This window comes from Vitis riparia, chromosome 7 (assembly GCF_004353265.1).
Source record: "Vitis riparia cultivar Riparia Gloire de Montpellier isolate 1030 chromosome 7, EGFV_Vit.rip_1.0, whole genome shotgun sequence".
Lineage (NCBI taxonomy): Eukaryota > Viridiplantae > Streptophyta > Magnoliopsida > Vitales > Vitaceae > Vitis > Vitis riparia.
The window spans coordinates 22,097,092-22,114,458 of record NC_048437.1 but is presented as its reverse complement, the minus strand read 5'-3'; the positions used below and the strand labels follow the sequence as shown (position 1 = coordinate 22,114,458).

The following is a 17,367-nucleotide window of genomic DNA, read 5'->3' as shown; positions in this document are numbered from 1 at the left end:
GGAAGCAATTATCTATTAAAGCATAGAACTTGGAGTATGGTCATACTCCAGGGGGTGTCTCAAATTCTGATAATTGAAGTATTTTCCCTAACTATGTTTGATAATGTGCATGCGGAAATGAAGCTTGGATCATATTTACCGAAGTGGTTCCCTGGAAAACCACATAAAGGATGCTTTTCTTCTTCGATTTTGGTATTAATTGGCCTACAATGATTGTTATCTCCCACATTTTATTACCCTCTAAATTTTTCCCTGAAAAAGAGGTGAACGATGGATGAGACCTGGCGGTGCACTAATGCCTGTATGAACATGTAGGTTGTAACAACATAACTAGAAACCAACGAGAGCCTTTAACTAGTACAATTTAAAGGTGTCTCTGAATGAGTTTCTTATGTGTCCAGAAGCAGTTAGAAAAACATATATAACATGGGGGCAAACCTCACATGGTATGGGGTCTTTGATCAACAGTACATTGCATCGATGTTGATTATATGCGGATGCAAGTAACATCATAAAAGAGACAACCTAGTCCCCACCTCAATTGAAGATTTTTCATTTCCTACTGTGGGCGATAACTCTTGCAGGTAGAGATATATGATAATGATAATAAGCATGGAGTTCCTGTCAAAAAATGGGTACAAGGAACCCGGCGATTCCAGGGGCATAACACAGCTCCTGCAGCTGAACATGTGGCTAGGAGTTTGCGTAGAAAGCAAATAAAAGGTTGCTGGATGTTCAAACATGGATAAACGCATGCACCAATCTGTGAACCACTTGGAAAAAAGGTAATGGTTGGCACCAAAAGTCCAAGGGTCACTTCTTGGGCAACCCTTCCTTTTGTGGAAAGGAAAAGTTTAAATTCAGAAGGCAGACACGATCTCCCTGGCCTATTCAAAGACAATACCATCCTAGCCGAAACCAATTTTTTCATATACTTTCAAAGAACAAATTGGGTATTTTAGTCCTCAAAACAGGTTTTTACAGCTTGTAATGTGGGACTGTGGTCCCTAATCAATTCAACATGGCTAAGCCATTGCCAAGACTACTCGAAGCTCAGCTCAGCTGTTCCCTATCTCTCTCAACTTGCTTTTGTGAGCTTGCTCTTGTATGATCAGCTCAAGCCAATATAGACTACCATTTATTAGGACTCCAAGTTTCATGTTGAGATCGCAGTTTAAATCCTATATAAAACCATCCAAACTCTGTCATTCACATTAGAGGTTGGGAGTGTGTGTTTAATTTCTAAGGAGTGCCTCCAGTAACCTCATGTCTAATACTTCAGTTTCCATTGCTACCCTCACAGTTGCCCTAGTAGTGGCAGTATTGGGCACAGTTGCACCTCATGCTGAGGCTGCTCGTGCTTTCTTCATCTTTGGTGACTCACTTGTCGAACAAGGCAACAACAACTACTTAGCAACTACTGCACGTGCAGACTCCCCTCCGTATGGCATCGATTATCCAACTCACCAAGCCACTGGCCGCTTCAGCAATGGACTAAACATCCCTGATATTATCAGTAGGTTCTTCACTTTGTCACTTTTCCTCCTTTAATACCCTAATATTAACACCATAATTTCCATTTTTCAGGTGAACAGCTTGGAGCTGAGTCCACATTGCCATACTTGAGTCCCCAGCTCACAGGACAAAAACTACTAGTTGGTGCCAACTTTGCTTCTGCAGGAATTGGGATCCTCAATGACACTGGAATTCAGTTTGTAAGTTCAAACCAACTTTAACTGCAAATTACACTAAGCATTTGTATTGGATATGTGACTTTCAACTAAATATTTCTCTTTCATACTCAAAGTGGTCTTTCTTTTTTCTTTTTCTTTTTCTATTCATTCTCTAAAATTTTCATCAAATATTCTAGTGGAATATCAACTCTTAGTAATTTGCATTCAACCTTAGCTTCTATCAGTCAATCAATCAAAGTTGTGTAATTTTTTGCAGCTCAACATTATAAGAATCTCCAGGCAACTTGAGTTTTTCCAACAGTACCAGCAAAGGGTGAGTGCACTCATAGGAGAAGAGCAAACACAAAGGCTCGTAAACCAAGCACTTGTTCTCATCACTCTTGGCGGCAATGACTTTGTTAACAACTACTTCTTGCCACTTTCCCTTCGGTCACGCCAAATGTCCCTGCCAGATTACTCACGCTATGTCATATCAGAGTACAAAAAGATTCTAATGGTAAGCACCATTCTTGGTTATATTATGTATGAAGTAAGAATATGTTTTTCAAAGAACTTTGTCAATTTATTTCTTCAAACAGACAAGCGTATAACTGCTCTTAAAGCTATAGAACATTACATGAGTTGCCATTGAATCTGATGGAGAAAGAACCAGAGAATGCATTTGAGAAACAAAATCGTTTCTCATTGCACAAACAAAAGGGGAAGTTGCATTTGTCATGTTTGAGATGAGAGTTTTGGATGAGTATTATCTACAAACTACAAAAAGTCATTGCTTGGTGGGTGAGGTGGCTAGCTACAATTGCATTGTTTTGGCATGCACATTGAAGGCTCATAAATAAGCATGGGCATTTTCACATCTGCCCACCCACCAGGAGATTTGGTCACTTTTTGGCCATCACATGATCTTGTGGCTTATGGAGCAGCAAACATTGATTGCAACCATAGTAGGTATGGTGTATCTAACTCTTTTGGCATTTCTGCTAAAACTGAATAGGGCAATGAACACCATGCTCAACCTGTATCAAGAAACTTCAAAAACCCTAAATACCCTTATCGCCTAATTTTTTAGGTCCCTATCCATGGTAGAAAAAAAAAATTATGTTTTAGTTTGGGGACAAATTTTCATGAAATAGCATTTACAAGATTTAGTTGATTTCTTAAATAAGCTTTAAGACAATTATATGAGCACAAAAGTTGAGATATAGATGACCTGTAACAATTGAGCAAATATAGAATTTTATCACAAAATCAGAAATTAATCATACAGATCAATCAAAGTTTGATATTTCTCCCCATGGAGTCATTCTATTGAATTTATACCTGAAACCATACAAAATGAACCAGCTCACTATAAAAATGGAGAGAGAGGAGAAAGCTCATATTCCCTATATTGAACACTAACAGACTTACTCCTATCAAGCGACAATTTGATGAATGTGTTGAACAATGTCCTCGAAATAACCAAGCCTTCCAATTTAGAGTATCTTAATCCAAGTGTCCTTCAGTTTGTTTTCTAATTTGATTAATTCTGATCGCTGGGCTTTGTGAATATGTGATAATTGCAGAAGCTATATGAGTTGGGAGCCCGGAGAGTCCTGGTTACTGGAACTGGACCACTGGGCTGTGTTCCAGCTGAGTTAGCCATGAGTAGCTCAAATGGACAATGTGCTGAGGAGCCCCAACGAGCTGCAGCAATATTCAACCCACAGCTCATTAAAATGGCTCAAGGTCTCAACAGTGAGCTAGGATCCAATATTTTCATTACTGCTAATGCATTTGAGATGCACATGGACTTCATCACCGATCCCCAACTTTACGGTTTGTAAACACACATAAGCGGTCCTGAATTCCATCAAAGTCCTAAAAAACTGTTATCCTAACTTGACTCTTTGGTGGCTCAAACAGGTTTTGTGACGTCCAAGGTCGCATGTTGCGGTCAAGGACCCTACAACGGGCTTGGGTTCTGCACCTTGGCATCTAACCTATGCCCAAACAGAAACATCTACGCATTTTGGGATCCATACCATCCAACGGAACGGGCAAACAGGCTCATCGTTCAACAGATTATGTCTGGGTCTAGCAAGTACATGAATCCCATGAACCTAAGCACCATCATGGAAATGGATTCCAGGACCTAATCTATATAACCCTCCAAAAGTATGGATACTTCCCATCATTGTTCCTTCTATATACTACTTTTTTCAGTTTCTGCTGTCGGTTCAGATTCATCTTCATGTGTTAAGGTTAATAAATTTAAGCATATAAATCTAGCTAGGGTCATATGTATTAAATAGTATATTATGTGATGGTCTTGTCCTATAGTATGTCTGCCAATTGTTTCAGATCGAGCACTTTTGTGGTAATGATATCTCTGTAATGATCATAGAACATTCCTGGTTCAAATGTAAAAGCACGCCAGTATGAAAGCTTCTTTTGGGAGTGCGGACCACTGCAGCTGTATGCCTTCTTCTTATAGCTTACTTCAAACATTTCTTTGTAAACTTCATAGGGGAAACTTATAAGCTTCAATTAGAATCTCAAAATTTAAGAGGAAAGGATACAAAAAGGAAATAAAGAGAAAAATATTTGTGGTCAATTTTTTTTATCATCTCTTTCAATAAGAATGAATGAGGTTACAGTCCGATTTTTTTTTTCGTCTTCTGTTTCTTCCCCTACTAGTTTCTGAGATCTGAACCTATTATAAGTTACACAAGAAACAAAAATTTTCACTACTCATAACTCACAAGCTAACCAAATGAAACCTTGAGGATTGAGGATTGGATCCAATGTCAAAGCAAAGTGTTCTAGAGTAACTTCAAAATAAGATAACTACAATAGATCTGTAACAGGTTCCTGACACCAGAGATTCAAGAACTGTGAGGATGGTGTTTTGTGGGTGTTTACTAGTGTGTATGACCCAAATTGCAGAAGGGAAAAAGAGAACTTTTGGGATGAGCTAGGGGCAATAAGAGGTTTATGGAGTGGGTGTGTAGGTGGGGATTTCAACATGATAAGATTTCGTGGGGAGCGCAGTAGGGGAGGAGGGCTAACTTCAGCAATGAGGATACTTTTAGAGGTGTTAGAGGAGTTGGAGCTAAGGGACATTCCTCTGCAGGGGGGTCCCTTCACTTGGGGGGGGGGGGGGGGGGGGGGGGGGTTGGGATGAATAACCAATCCCATTTTAGACTTGACCGGTTTTTAGTGACAGATAATTGGGACAATTTGTTTAATGGGATTGTGCAATTTGTTTTGCTCATACCAATTTCTGATCATTTTCCCATTTTGCTTTATGGGGGAGGCCTCAAGAGGGGACCCTCTTCTTTCAGATTTGAAAACATATGGTTGAAGGAGGAGGGGTTCAAAGATCCAGTTAAGAATTGGTGGGTGAGCTTTAATTTTAACGGGGCTTTGTTTTAGATGCAAAATTGAGAGCCTTAAAGCAATCTTGAATACTTGGAATAAAGAAGTGTTTGGTTTTATTGAGGCTAGAAAGGGAAAAGCTCTTAGTTAAGTTGTGTATTGGGATGAGAAGGAGAAGGGTTAAGCCTTAAATCTGGAAGAGTCTGAAGCCAGAAAGAAGGCAAGGGAGACTTATAAGAAGTGGATGCTGAGGGAGGAAATCTCTTAGAGACAAAAATCAAGGGAAGTGTGGTTAAAGAAGGGGGATTACAACACCAGATTCTTCTACATGATGATGAATGCACACAGTAGAAGAAACTAGTTAACCAAGATGAAAGTGAATGGTTGTTGGCATACCGAGGAGAATGAATTAAAAGCTAGTGTGGTTAGGGCGTCTTACAACCTCTTTTCAAAAGAAGAGGGCAGTATTAACGGGGTGTCTTTTGAGGGGTTAGATAGCAGTGAGGTTGAGAAGTTGAAGCTTACTTTTTTGGAAGAAGAGATGTTCGTCGCTCTCTTTAATTTGGAAAATGACAAACCTCCAGGTTTAGATGGTTACACTATGGCATTTTGGTTTTTTTGTTGGGATGTTGTGAAGGTAGAGGTGTTAGGTTTTTTAAGGGATTTCCATGAGGGGGAGGGGGGGCGTAGATAGCTCTTGTTCCAAGGAATTGAGGTGTAGAAGACTTGAAAGATTTTAGACCAATTAGCCTTGTGGGTAACCTCTATAAATTGTTGGCTAAGGTGTTGGCTAATAGACTTTAAAAGGTCATAGTTACGGAGGCCCAAAATGTTTTTGTGAAGGGTAGACAGATTTTCGATATAGTTTTAATTACAAATGAGGTTGTGGACTTAAGATTGAAAAACAATGAAGTTGGTGTTTTGTACAAGTTGGATATTGAGAAGACGTATGATCATGTGAATTGAAAGTTTGTAGTGCTAAGAAAGACGGGCTTTGGGGAGAGATGGATTAAATGGACAGATTGGTGCATCTCTATAATGAAGTTCTCCATTTTAGTGAATGGATCCCTTTCTAGTTTTTTTTCCGAAGTTCAAGGAGATTGAGATAGAGAGATCCTCTCTCCCTTTATTTATTTGTGATTGTCATTGAGGTGTTTAGTTGTCTCTTGAAGAGGGCGAACAACGGGGTCTACTTGTTTGGTTGACAAGTGAGAGGTAGGGGTGGTGATGGGATTCTAATCTCACATTTATTATTTGTCAATGATACTTTGGTGTTTTGTTAGGTGTCGCAAGACCAGATGACCTATCTGAGTTGACTTCTTATGTGGTTTGAGGCTTATTTGGGTTTGAGAATCAAATTAGAGAAAAGTGAGCTAATTTTGGTGGGTAGGTTGGATAATATTGATGGCTTGGCCTTGGAGTTGGGGTGTAAAGTGGGTGGTCTCCCTTCCAGCTATTTGAGTCTTCCTTTGAGGGCTCCCTTCAAATCTGTGGCGATTTGGGATGATGTTGAAGAGAGATTTCAAAAAATGCTAGCCATGTGGAAAAAATAATTCATCTCAAAGGGAGGGAGACTCACTTTAATTCGGAGCATTATGTCTAGCATGCCAATCTATTTCATGTCAGTGAGGGAAACTCTTCTTGGGTGGTATGGGTCTTTCGTGGGTAAAGCTTGTAAAAAGGCTTAGCAAACGACTCATTTATTTATATTTTGGACAGTGTGGAAAGAAAGGAACTTGTTAGCGTTTGACAAAAAGGAGTTATCGATCCAAAGATTGAAAAATTCTTTTGTATGAAATTTGTGATCTTGGTCTAGGGTATCTGTAGATGTGAACTCTTTTTCTCTTATTAACTTCATTGATCGGTTAGGCTCAAAGTAAGGGCAGGTGATGTTTTTTTGTTTCTTTCCCTCCCTCTCTGAGATGAGCCTTTAAGTTATTTTTGTATACTTCGAGGGTGCTGCTTTTGGTGTCTCCTCTTTTCTATATATACTACTTTTCTTTACCTATCAAAAAAAAAAAAAAATGGTTGCGACACTTTCTAAATAACCCTAAATTATTATGTTGGGACTTCAATCCAATATTTTTAGTTTTCTGAACCTGAGAGCAAAACCCAATAATAAGAGAAGAAAAAAAAACTATTCTGGATAGTACAGTTCAAGTTTTGGGATAGTATGAAGCATGGGGATGCAACCTCAAACGAAGAGCACCCGAGTTATAGAGTTTTGTGGTAACAGTAGTTTGAGGAGAAGCCCCAGTTTGATGCAGAGTATCAGGTTAATTCCTATAAGTTGTAGTTTGATTCAGAGTATGTAATGCATCTCCATATTTCCCTTCTCCCCTTCTCTGCTTCCAAGTTTTAGAATCCTTAAACTGATACCTAAACTTAAAGTGCTCTCTAACCTGGTTGCCGTTCACATTTAAAGCATAGCTTTCAAAGGGTTGAAAACAATGGAATTGTACTGTCTAGATTATTTTTTGTCTGATTTTTTACACCCAACACCAACTGACATTTCATAGTTTCATAGATCAGCTGGATTAATCAACAAATAACCTGCAATAAACACCAACTTGGCAACCCATTCTCAAGTGCCTCTACCTGGTTGGTCTCATGGAGAAATGTGATGATGAGAAACTAAAAGCTGATAACAACAACATGAACCTAAACCTCAATCTGGGTCGACCTAGCTTTGAGAAGGCATTTGCAGTGACACACATAGTTCAAAGTAGAGCAATTCTGAATCAAGAGCACCCAACAGCCAATTTCAAGAGCTCAATGACAGAATTTTCCTCGAGGGTACATATATCGAAACACTTATACACTACTCATTCCATTGAGAAATCACGCATTTATCCTACGAAAGGGCACCTTGGGATATTCGTACTCCTAAAAGAATCCAGACCTCTAACTTGCAAACTAGAACTTCTATATACAGCATCACAAACCATGTCAGCTCATTGGTTATAGCAGGCTTGCTTTGGAAATATAAACAACTAAGTTATTAAGCAAGAGAAGCAATGGTTATCCCTATTAATAGTCCTCACATATTCATCTATTACACTTTTCCAGAAACGAATTCTGGAAATTGAGGATGGAGGAATTGTTTTAAGATGTTATTTCATGATCAGAAAATAGAGATGGTACATCATTCTCTGGAATGACTGGGGGAGAAGACAGGCTTGTCTGGATGGGAGGAATGGTGATTCCTTGTAACCAAAGGGACGCAAGAGTACCCCACAAGGGGGCATGGGAAAGAGCATGTTACTAAGACTCCTAACCTTAGACCAGCTCATGAAAAGATGGGTCCTTGGCAAACAGGTGTATTGTATGCAAGAATAATGAGACAGGAAACCATATTTTCATCCATCTCAAAATCCAGTTGGCTTGGCTTTAAGGAAATACTGATGGTTTGGTTTTTGCCGGGCATGGGCAAGCTGCAAAAGAAGGGGAGGATGATTCCCCCTTTGTTTCTTTCTTTGGAAAGATTCCATAAATAAGGGAAGCTTCGAGGATTTTCCATGCAAAATAGAATTAGCATAAATATTGCAAAAATCCATTCCCTTAGGAAGCACATTAATGGGTTGTGAAGAAATCTTATGCTTCCTGCACAAGAAGGTCGGTCAGGACTCAGAACATCTTGGCAGTCTATTTGAAACTCCCACGGACCCAAATATTGAACTTACACCTTTTTTTTTTTTTTTTTATCCTTTTTGTTTTCTTTTTATTGATGAATAAAAAAGGATGACTACCATTAATTTTGTTAGCCAACCACAAAAAGCACTACACCATGTTTGGCTCCAGAAAAGTAATAAGAAAAAAAAATGTTTTAAAAAATAATTTTTTAATCTTTGAAAAATACGAAAAACATATATATGATTAAAATTAATTATAAATTTATGTATTTTAAAATTATTTAATTTTCACATAAAAAAGTTATAATAAATAAAAATAATTGAAATTAACAAATAAAAATAATTTATTGATTTTAAATTTATTTTTTATTTTCCTTCACATTTTTTTTTTCTACTTTTCATCTCTATTTCCTTTCCCTCACATTTTACCTCAAATCTTCCAACAACCAAACAAAGTCTTAGAGTTTGCATAACAAAAGCTTATCAACCATTGTAAGCACCCCAAAGCTTTCGACAGTTTTCTCTCATTCTGGAACTGTTATGGTACCTAGAACTGCAAAATAAGATATTTCAGACTCCATGGAGCCAGGCAGATGTAATTTTTCATTAGGTATTTTCTTATAACCCAAAAAACCCTTTTGGTGTTTTAGTGGACAACTTCATTTGTTTTAACAATCGCCATTTCTGACTTCTGAAGAACAAAATTATCTCCATTAAAGAATTTCAGGCTTTGCACTCGAGCCTTTTGACAACTGAATATTTGGGAGTCAAAACAAGGTTGCTTGGTTTGCTTGTGACAAAACATAGCATTTTCCCCTGACCCTTTGTCATATGAATCACATAGTATGGGAAATCAACAAGATGTTATCTGAATTGTAACATCAGTAGGAGCCAGCTCTTCCTTAGTCATGGAAATCAGGTCACAGGAAGTTGTAAAGAAATTGGGAATAAAAGTGGGTAAAACAACCACAATAAACATATTCAGGAAACAAAAACAGTTTCAAGAAGTAAATCTTATTCAGGTGGATGTTTTTTTTCCCTGTTATGGAGGAACCCAAGAGACCGCTTGAGGTTTGCACAGGATGAATATCGTCAGCAATAAACTAAAAGCACTCCATATTCATTCTCCACAAAGCAGCATGTGGTAGAACACTATCTATCACCAGACTTCAGGACGGAGCTCACCAGTTGCTGGGGGCATCCATCTCCCAGAGTTGTAGACACTTTCGCCAACTTTCCAACCGGGCACATTCTTCATTATTCTTGCCTCTTCTTCCAGATACTTCTTCCACTCTTTAACAAATCTAAAATGAAATAAACAGAGAAACCAGGGACAATGTTTTAAAATGGTAAGAACAAAAAAATGAAGGGGAAAAAGTTTGACTGAAGATAGCTACCACCTTTCATCCTCTTCTGCTTGAAGCACAGGTAGAATGGCGCTGCGGGCAGCAAATTTCTCTTCTTTGAGCATCCTGTGGAACAAATCACAATGCAGTTATTGTTGAGAGGAATACTGCCTCTTTCATGAGTAAACATGTCATGAAACAGACAGCTTCACCTATGCACCATTTGGATTTTATTTCTCAACCAAGAAACTAGCAGCCTAGCAGAAATCCAAACTAAGCAACTAGATATAGTGATAAACTACCAGGAAGTTAGTCCAAAGAAATCAAGTCCATAGACCCAAGGAACTAAGCCTTTTAGAAGCATTATCGCTAAAACAAATTATGCAAGCTTGGGGGTTCACTCAACAGGTCTAAGCACTTCAAACCATGAGAGGCCATACCTAGATGTTTTACACTCAACTTTATGCAGAACCTGGAAGAACCAGTGAAGAAAATTGAAAGAAAATTTCCAGTGTTTCAACAATGATGACAAACATGGGATTTGAAAATTGTTCAAAGCAGATAACATGTATTGCATGGAAACCAAACTGGTTCACTGGAAAAACAAGAAGAAAATTGGGATACCAAGAGGGAAGACAAGAGTACCAAAGAAATTCATAAACGACACATAACTTTGAAGGGGAAAATCACTAATTCTTTTAGGCTATGTTTGGTTTCAAAAAAGTGCCAAGAAAAATTATTTTCTCATGCTTGGTTTGACTATGAAAAATACCAAAAATAAAATATAATATAATCAAAATAAATTAGAAACTTATGCATTTTAAAATTATTCAATCCTTATAAAGAAGAATTAAAATAAGTACAATGAGTTTGAAATAGTATATAAAATAATTTACTGTATTTAAATATATTTCTTATTTTCCTTCTACTTTTCTCTCAATTTTCTTTCCTTCACATTTTCCCTCAAATTTTTTGAGAACCAAACATAGTCTTGGCAAAAATTTCATGAATTTCTAATGAAACATTGAATTAAACATGACAAGGTCATTCTTACGTGGAAAATGATAAGCTCATACTATCTTCACTTCCAAAAAGCAAAGCATATTTCATTTCAACCAATTTAGGATGAATAGCGATGCATCAATGAAGAAAATGATAAGCTCGTACTATATTCACTTCCAAAAAGCTAAGCAGATTTCATTTCAACCCATTTAGTATGGATTTTTATTTTTTTGATAGACAAAGAGAAAAATAAATTAAAACACGCCAAAATAGGGGCGCTCCCTACGTACACAGGCAGTATACAAAGATAGCCAAAACAAGGCAACAAAAGAAATAAAAAACCTAGAGAGGAAAAAGCTAACCAACAAGCCAATCACCCAAAAAATTCAGAAAAGAGAGTGAGTTCAAGTCCAAAAATTGTTGAGACCACTCAAGAAGAGACCAAAAAAAGAGGTTCCTCAAGCAGGTATCTGACATCTCTTCCTCTTGGAACGTTCTTTGGTTTCATTCTCCCCAAATACACCAAAAAAGACAAATAGGCGCCAATCTCCAAACTGCTCTCCTTTTCTTCCCTAGCCCTTAACTTTCCATTCTAGAAGCAGATTGGTACCAAACATAAGAAAATAAGAAAATAATTTGCCTTAACATTTATTTTGTTCTTTACTTAGCACTTTCCTAGAACCAAACATAGCATTTAGTTTCAAGAAAAAACATCATTGGAAAAGCCACCAAACCACAACCAATCCATTCACACATCCCTCCTCAAAGGAAAAGAATGTCCTTACTCAACTTCCCAACTAAACTATGTAATACCTCATGCAATACCTCCTTCCTCGTTTCAACACATGAATTTCTTTGACATTACTAATGAATGTAATAATTACAGGAGTGTAACTTGAATGGATTCTTCTCTAGAATTGTGCTAAAAACACATCTAAAATTACCTAGAAATGCTGCTTCTTATTCGATTTTGATAGTGCACTCTGTAAAATCGGTCCCCTTTTTGCTAGAGAACTCATATAACAGACATTCGATATAATTCTTCCACATCGCAACTTGGCTAAGAATTCCATTACTGAACATTCCCCAAAATTTCCCCACATTTCAAAGCCCTAAATTTAGAAATCCACACATAAAGAACCATATCCTCCAATCCACTCCGCCTAATCCAATCACATACATCGCCAATCATAACAACACAAAATCTAAGATTCAAACTATCAATTTCTTCCATTTCACTTTCTCAGCAACCAAACAGATGACGAAACAAACAGCAAAGAAATGAAAGTAGTATTTTACCTCCGGATCTTGTTGCCTTGGCCGACCTGGTACATGCCCCAAGAGAAAGCACCGACGGCGGCTAGAAAGATGGCCATGGCACTGGGACCTTTGGTCGGAATCCGGCGAGCGTACCTGACTGGCGCGAAGCCTCCGGGAGGGGGTCCGTCTTGAAGGATCGGCATGTCCTTGACGCTGACCATGCCAGGCTTCTTCCTTATCATTGCCTCCGTCATCTTCTCCGGCGATTCTCTGAATCTCTCTACTTTCTCTCTCTAAAACCCCGGCAGTTGTAGTCACTCGATCCGCTCCTTCCCTTCTCTCTCTAGAAATGCTCTTTAGGACTTCTCAGAGGCGGATGGCCCGGCCCAGTGGTCCACGGACCCACGAGCCCGATCAATTCAACGACTCGAATACCTTGAGTCGGCCGGGCCGGCCAGCGTAGTTAGTGTACGTGTCCGGCTTAACCATGATACATAAATTAATTTTCATTTCCCTTACAATAAAAATGGAAAAAGTGGGATATTTACTTATATGAAAATATATAAAAAAAAAACACCTCAAAATTATTAAATTTGTATTATCTTTATCAATTAAAAAATAATTTAAAATACATACATTTTTTAATAAGTTATGCTATTATTTTCGAAAATACATTTTTACTTGTCATATCATTCAAATCAATTGACAATTAGACTATTTTATATAGATGTTTCCCTTCTTTTTAGATATTTTATTATTATTATTATTATTATTATTATTATTATTATTATTATTTGCGATTTTTTTTCTCTAGAAACAAACACCTATTAGGATTCTTATTTAATTTTCCTAAAAGTTTAAGAAATATTATGCAAAAAAAATCTTATTTAAATAGGATTAATATTTTTTTTATTTTCTAAAATTTTAAGAGAAAATATTATCAAACAAATCTTATTTAATCATAATTACCTATTCAAAAAGTAATAAGGTTGTTATTAAATAATAAATAATAAATTCAATAATATGTAATTATTTTAATTATGATTAATTTATTTAATATAAAATATTTATTTATTTATATATTATATATCAAGTACAACTATATTGTAAAACATTTTATATCTAAATAACTCTTACAATAAATTTTATTCTCTATTACATTAAACAATTATTAATATTATATAATAAATATAAATTTATTATTGGTTTATTTATTATCAATAATATGAATTTATTTTTAACTTATTATACTAGAATAAACTCTTTTTTTTTTAATTCTTATTTTATAATGTTTCTAAAGAAAAAAAAAATCTCAAATAATAAAATATCTAAAATAAAGGAAAACATCTACATGAAGAGTCTAATTGTCAATTGATCTAGATGACATGACAAGTAAAATGATATTTTTAGGAATAATTAGATGATTCATTAAAAAGTACATGTATTTCAAATTATTTTTAAGTAAATGAAAATAATACTAATTAAAAAAATTTGAGGTTCTTTTTTCCATGTATTTTTGTATTAGTGAATCAAATTATACTTTTCCCATAAAAAAATTAACAAGGCCACTTTAATTTGTTAAAAAATTATATTATATTAAAAATAAATATATTTTATAGATATATTGGCTTCCCTAATTGGACTGCACTTGGTAGGCTGACCAAAGCCTAAGCCCAACAGCCAATTTTGAATATAAGTTCGAAATTAAGTTTTAAATTGCAGAAGAATCAGTTTGATGGAAAAATGGGGGAAAATCATAGTATTTTTTTAAAAAATGAGAGATTAAGTTTTAAATTGGAAAATCAGAATGTTTATTTAAAAAGAGTGGATAAGTTTTAAGTTGAATAATCAAATTTCTTTTCAAAAAAAAAAAAAGATTTAGTTTTTTAATTGGAAAATCAGAATGTTTATTTAAAAAAGAGAGGATAAGTTTTAAATATAATGATCATAATATTTTTGAAAAAGGAAAATGATAATATTTGGAGAGGAGATCAGTTTTTTGGGAAAGAAATGAACCATCAGGTGACTACAAGAAAAAGACGAACAACCTTCATCTATAATTCCAGAAATTGCACTATGAATTTATTTTTTTTAGAAAAAGAAACCTATTGGGATTGAGCTCCTAAAAGCAAGACATGATATAGCAAAGTTAGATTTAACTATCCCCTTGCTATCCTTTTGGTGTATTGACATTAATTTGAGCATTCAACTCATGTCTCTTGCATTGTATAGGACTTAAATGTATTAGGAGTTGCACAAAAGATACAAGTCATAGGTTCCTTGTAAGTAGATAAGTTGTCCACAGTTGATTCATGGATTTGAGCAATCTAGTAGAAACAATAGTGCACCACCTTCTAATTGAAGGGATGGTTTGTCTTGATCGTCGAGATAAGTTTCCCATGATGAGTGTACTAGTGTATGTGATGCACACTGGATAGGACCTATGGTGAATCATGACACAAGGCTTTCAATTGTCATGATTTACCAAGCTACTATACTGCATGGACTATTAACCTTAAGAGGATAGAGTCTATGCCAAAATCAAAAGGAGACTTTAACCTATGGGTAAAACCCTAAAGTTGTCATATATCCCTATGGATTGGGTCACTATTGATGGAGGCTGGCGATAATAGGTATTCTCAATAAAGGCATCATGATATCTCATGGGATTGAGACAGTGTGTCCCCTTGGGTGATCTAAAGAACATGTGATCATAAAATATGTGGTCACAGTAATTCCTTTAGTAGAATTTGACATATGCTCCTTGGAGTTAGAGTATGTTATTTGATCACATAATAAGTAAAATATGTAACTCGAGGATTTAAGAGGTAATCTTGATAGGTGATAATACTACCTTGTTAGATTATAGACACCGGTTCATGGGGAGTTTGCATGCAATAGATAGTAGATCACGAACCTGAGCACTTGGTGTCTCGTTGCAATATACATAGGGTACTGAAGTGCAGTTGACTTTCTATAGTGGAATGTTGAGTCAATTTCAGAAATTGATTCTGAGTGAGCCTCGCTCTAAACTTATATTCCTTGTTTGCACGAATTATGAGGGTTGGATGTGTTTTTAGTTCACTTTTCTGCATAAGGGTGTTTTGATAATTACACAAGGTCGCACAGGAATAAGTAAGTGGTATCCCTAGATTAGACTAATTGATTAATTAGGCTTTGTATGGTTAATTAATCAATTAGCAACCTTTTTAGGTTGGATTAAGTGACCCAAGCCCATGGTGGGCTCAAGTCACTTAAGCCCAGTAGGAAGCCTATAAATACCCCTTTAAGGGTTAGAGTTTTCAAGTCTTTCCATTCTCTCCTTCAATCTAGAAGGAGAATCTGAGCCTTCACCCTTGAGATCTTCACCATCTTAGTGCCTAGACACAAGGAAGAGTCATCGAACAGAAGATCATGGTGTTTATGAGATCCATTATGACTTTGGAGTTATCTACATCAATTGGAATTGATTTGTGAACATCTGAATTAAAGGTATGTGACTTTATTATCTAGATATATATTTTCTATGGTATCCATATTATTTTTTAATACCTATTTATCCATTGCGATAGATTTAGGGAGCCTAGGATAGATTTGCATGCACCCTACATGATTCAGGATATAGAAATGGAGTAATCCAAGGTTCTCAACAAAGCCGCCATTGAATGGGGGACACCACTGTCGATAAGAAAACAAAAAAGTAGCATTTCATGAAAAAATTTCAGCACGTTAGGGAGATGCATAATCCACAGCGTTTTTAGAAAGCATCGTCGGATGGTGGAAGAATTTTCAGTGTGGTAGATATTGAGAACAGTGTTGGGGCCGCTTTCAATAGGGTCTTGAGGATATATTCAATAGCATTTTAAGAGATTTTCCTAGTGAAATTGAGAGGTCTTTTTTCGGAGGACAAAGACTGGTCCATAAGAAACATTTAGGCCGCAAGTTTGATGATAAAGGAGATCGCAAGTTTGAGAAAGGAAAGACAACACACCATCATGTAAGAGCAAGTCGTACCATAGAGACTTCAAGGGATGATCTCCATAGAGGGACAACTTATAGTGGATTCTACAAGGGCAGTGTGCATAGGAGGATCTCCATGAGGGATGCATCCTTGAAGATCACACAACCAAATGATTCATAAGGAAAGCCACACACCTTATTCCAAGGACAACATACAACTGCATCATTGAAGAAAAACAACATCACAATTGATTCCCTGAGGCCATCACGTTCCAAAAGGGTATTTCCTTTCATGCCGACTACCATTTGGACACACCATAAAGGAGAATTCTTCAAGACAAACAACCACACACATCCATGGGCTGCAATTGGAGGACCACACAACAATATGCATGGAGAATAACCTCAAATAGCCCGCTTCCTATAGGATACAACCTGCATTTCACACATAGCCGCCTTTGGAGGATCCATTTGTACCATGAAGCCATAGAAGATGCAGTCTATATCAATTGAAAGGGTTGCCACTTCCAACGCATTACCATAAGAGATCTCCAAGGCCACAACCAATATGAGACATGCACTATTTTTCCTTTTTGGTTTGGAAAGGTAAGTTATAATTTCTTTCACTTTAGTTTTCATTATATTTTGATTTTAAAAGTTTAAAGTTTTTGTTTAATCTAGTTTCAATTTTTTTATTGGGTTGAAAGTGGAGCTTTATTTTTTTAGTTTTATTTTTAATTAGGATGAAAGTTAAGAGTTTTTTATTCCTCTAGTTTCGAGTTTGAATTAGGATTGAAAGTTAATGTTTTTGCTTATTAGTGTTTATGTATTAAGTTTGGATTGTTTTTATTTTTTATTTTTTACTAGATTGAAAGTTAGAGTTTTTCTTATTAATTTTGAATTTCCATTTTGCGTTCTTTTAAAAAATTTAATAAGTTAGTCTAGTTGACCCAACATTGTTTTATTCATTTTCTAAATATGTTAACTTTGATTCTTGTTTGGTCCAATTTCAACTCATGTGTTTTTTGGAGTTTTAGGTAATTAGTTTATTTGATCCTAAATTGTTATTTATTTTCATGTTCCAAGCCTATCAGTTTTAGTTCATGACTTATT

General features: G+C 36.1%; 2 protein-coding genes across 2 annotated transcripts; one reads left to right on the top strand and one right to left on the bottom strand.

Moving 5' to 3' along the window:
- The first annotated feature begins 794 nt into the window (after window positions 1–794).
- LOC117917584 (GDSL esterase/lipase At4g28780) lies at window positions 795–4,290 on the top strand. The gene is made up of 5 exons (XM_034833904.1): window positions 795–1,516; window positions 1,588–1,715; window positions 1,951–2,190; window positions 3,260–3,512; window positions 3,600–4,290. The coding sequence occupies exons 1-5, from the start codon at window positions 1,267–1,269 to the stop codon at window positions 3,830–3,832; spliced, it is 1,104 nt and encodes a 367-aa protein (XP_034689795.1). The 5' UTR covers window positions 795–1,266; the 3' UTR covers window positions 3,833–4,290.
- A 5,263-nt stretch (window positions 4,291–9,553) lies between these two features.
- LOC117917433 (NADH dehydrogenase [ubiquinone] 1 alpha subcomplex subunit 13-B) lies at window positions 9,554–12,632 on the bottom strand. The gene is made up of 3 exons (XM_034833713.1): window positions 12,334–12,632; window positions 10,087–10,158; window positions 9,554–9,990 (listed from the first exon to the last, which is right to left on the bottom strand). Exons 1-3 carry the CDS (start codon window positions 12,546–12,548, stop codon window positions 9,846–9,848), a joined length of 432 nt encoding a protein of 143 aa, XP_034689604.1. The 5' UTR covers window positions 12,549–12,632; the 3' UTR covers window positions 9,554–9,845.
- Between the last annotated feature and the right edge of the window lie 4,735 nt (window positions 12,633–17,367).

Excerpts from the sequence above, each read along its gene's own strand:
- LOC117917584 (XM_034833904.1), top strand. The coding sequence starts at position 1,267 with ATGTCTAATACTTCAGTTTCCATTGCTACCCTCACAGTTGCCCTAGTA. Across the intron at positions 1,517-1,587 it reads AAACATCCCTGATATTATCA|GTGAACAGCTTGGAGCTGAG; the intron begins GTAGGTTCTTCA and ends TCCATTTTTCAG. Across the intron at positions 3,513-3,599 it reads CACCGATCCCCAACTTTACG|GTTTTGTGACGTCCAAGGTC; the intron begins GTTTGTAAACAC and ends TGGCTCAAACAG.
- LOC117917433 (XM_034833713.1), bottom strand. The coding sequence starts at position 12,548 with ATGACGGAGGCAATGATAAGGAAGAAGCCTGGCATGGTCAGCGTCAAG. Across the intron at positions 10,159-12,333 it reads CAAGGCAACAAGATCCGGAG|GATGCTCAAAGAAGAGAAAT; the intron begins GTAAAATACTAC and ends TTTGTTCCACAG. Across the intron at positions 9,991-10,086 it reads CAAGCAGAAGAGGATGAAAG|ATTTGTTAAAGAGTGGAAGA; the intron begins GTGGTAGCTATC and ends ATTTCATTTTAG.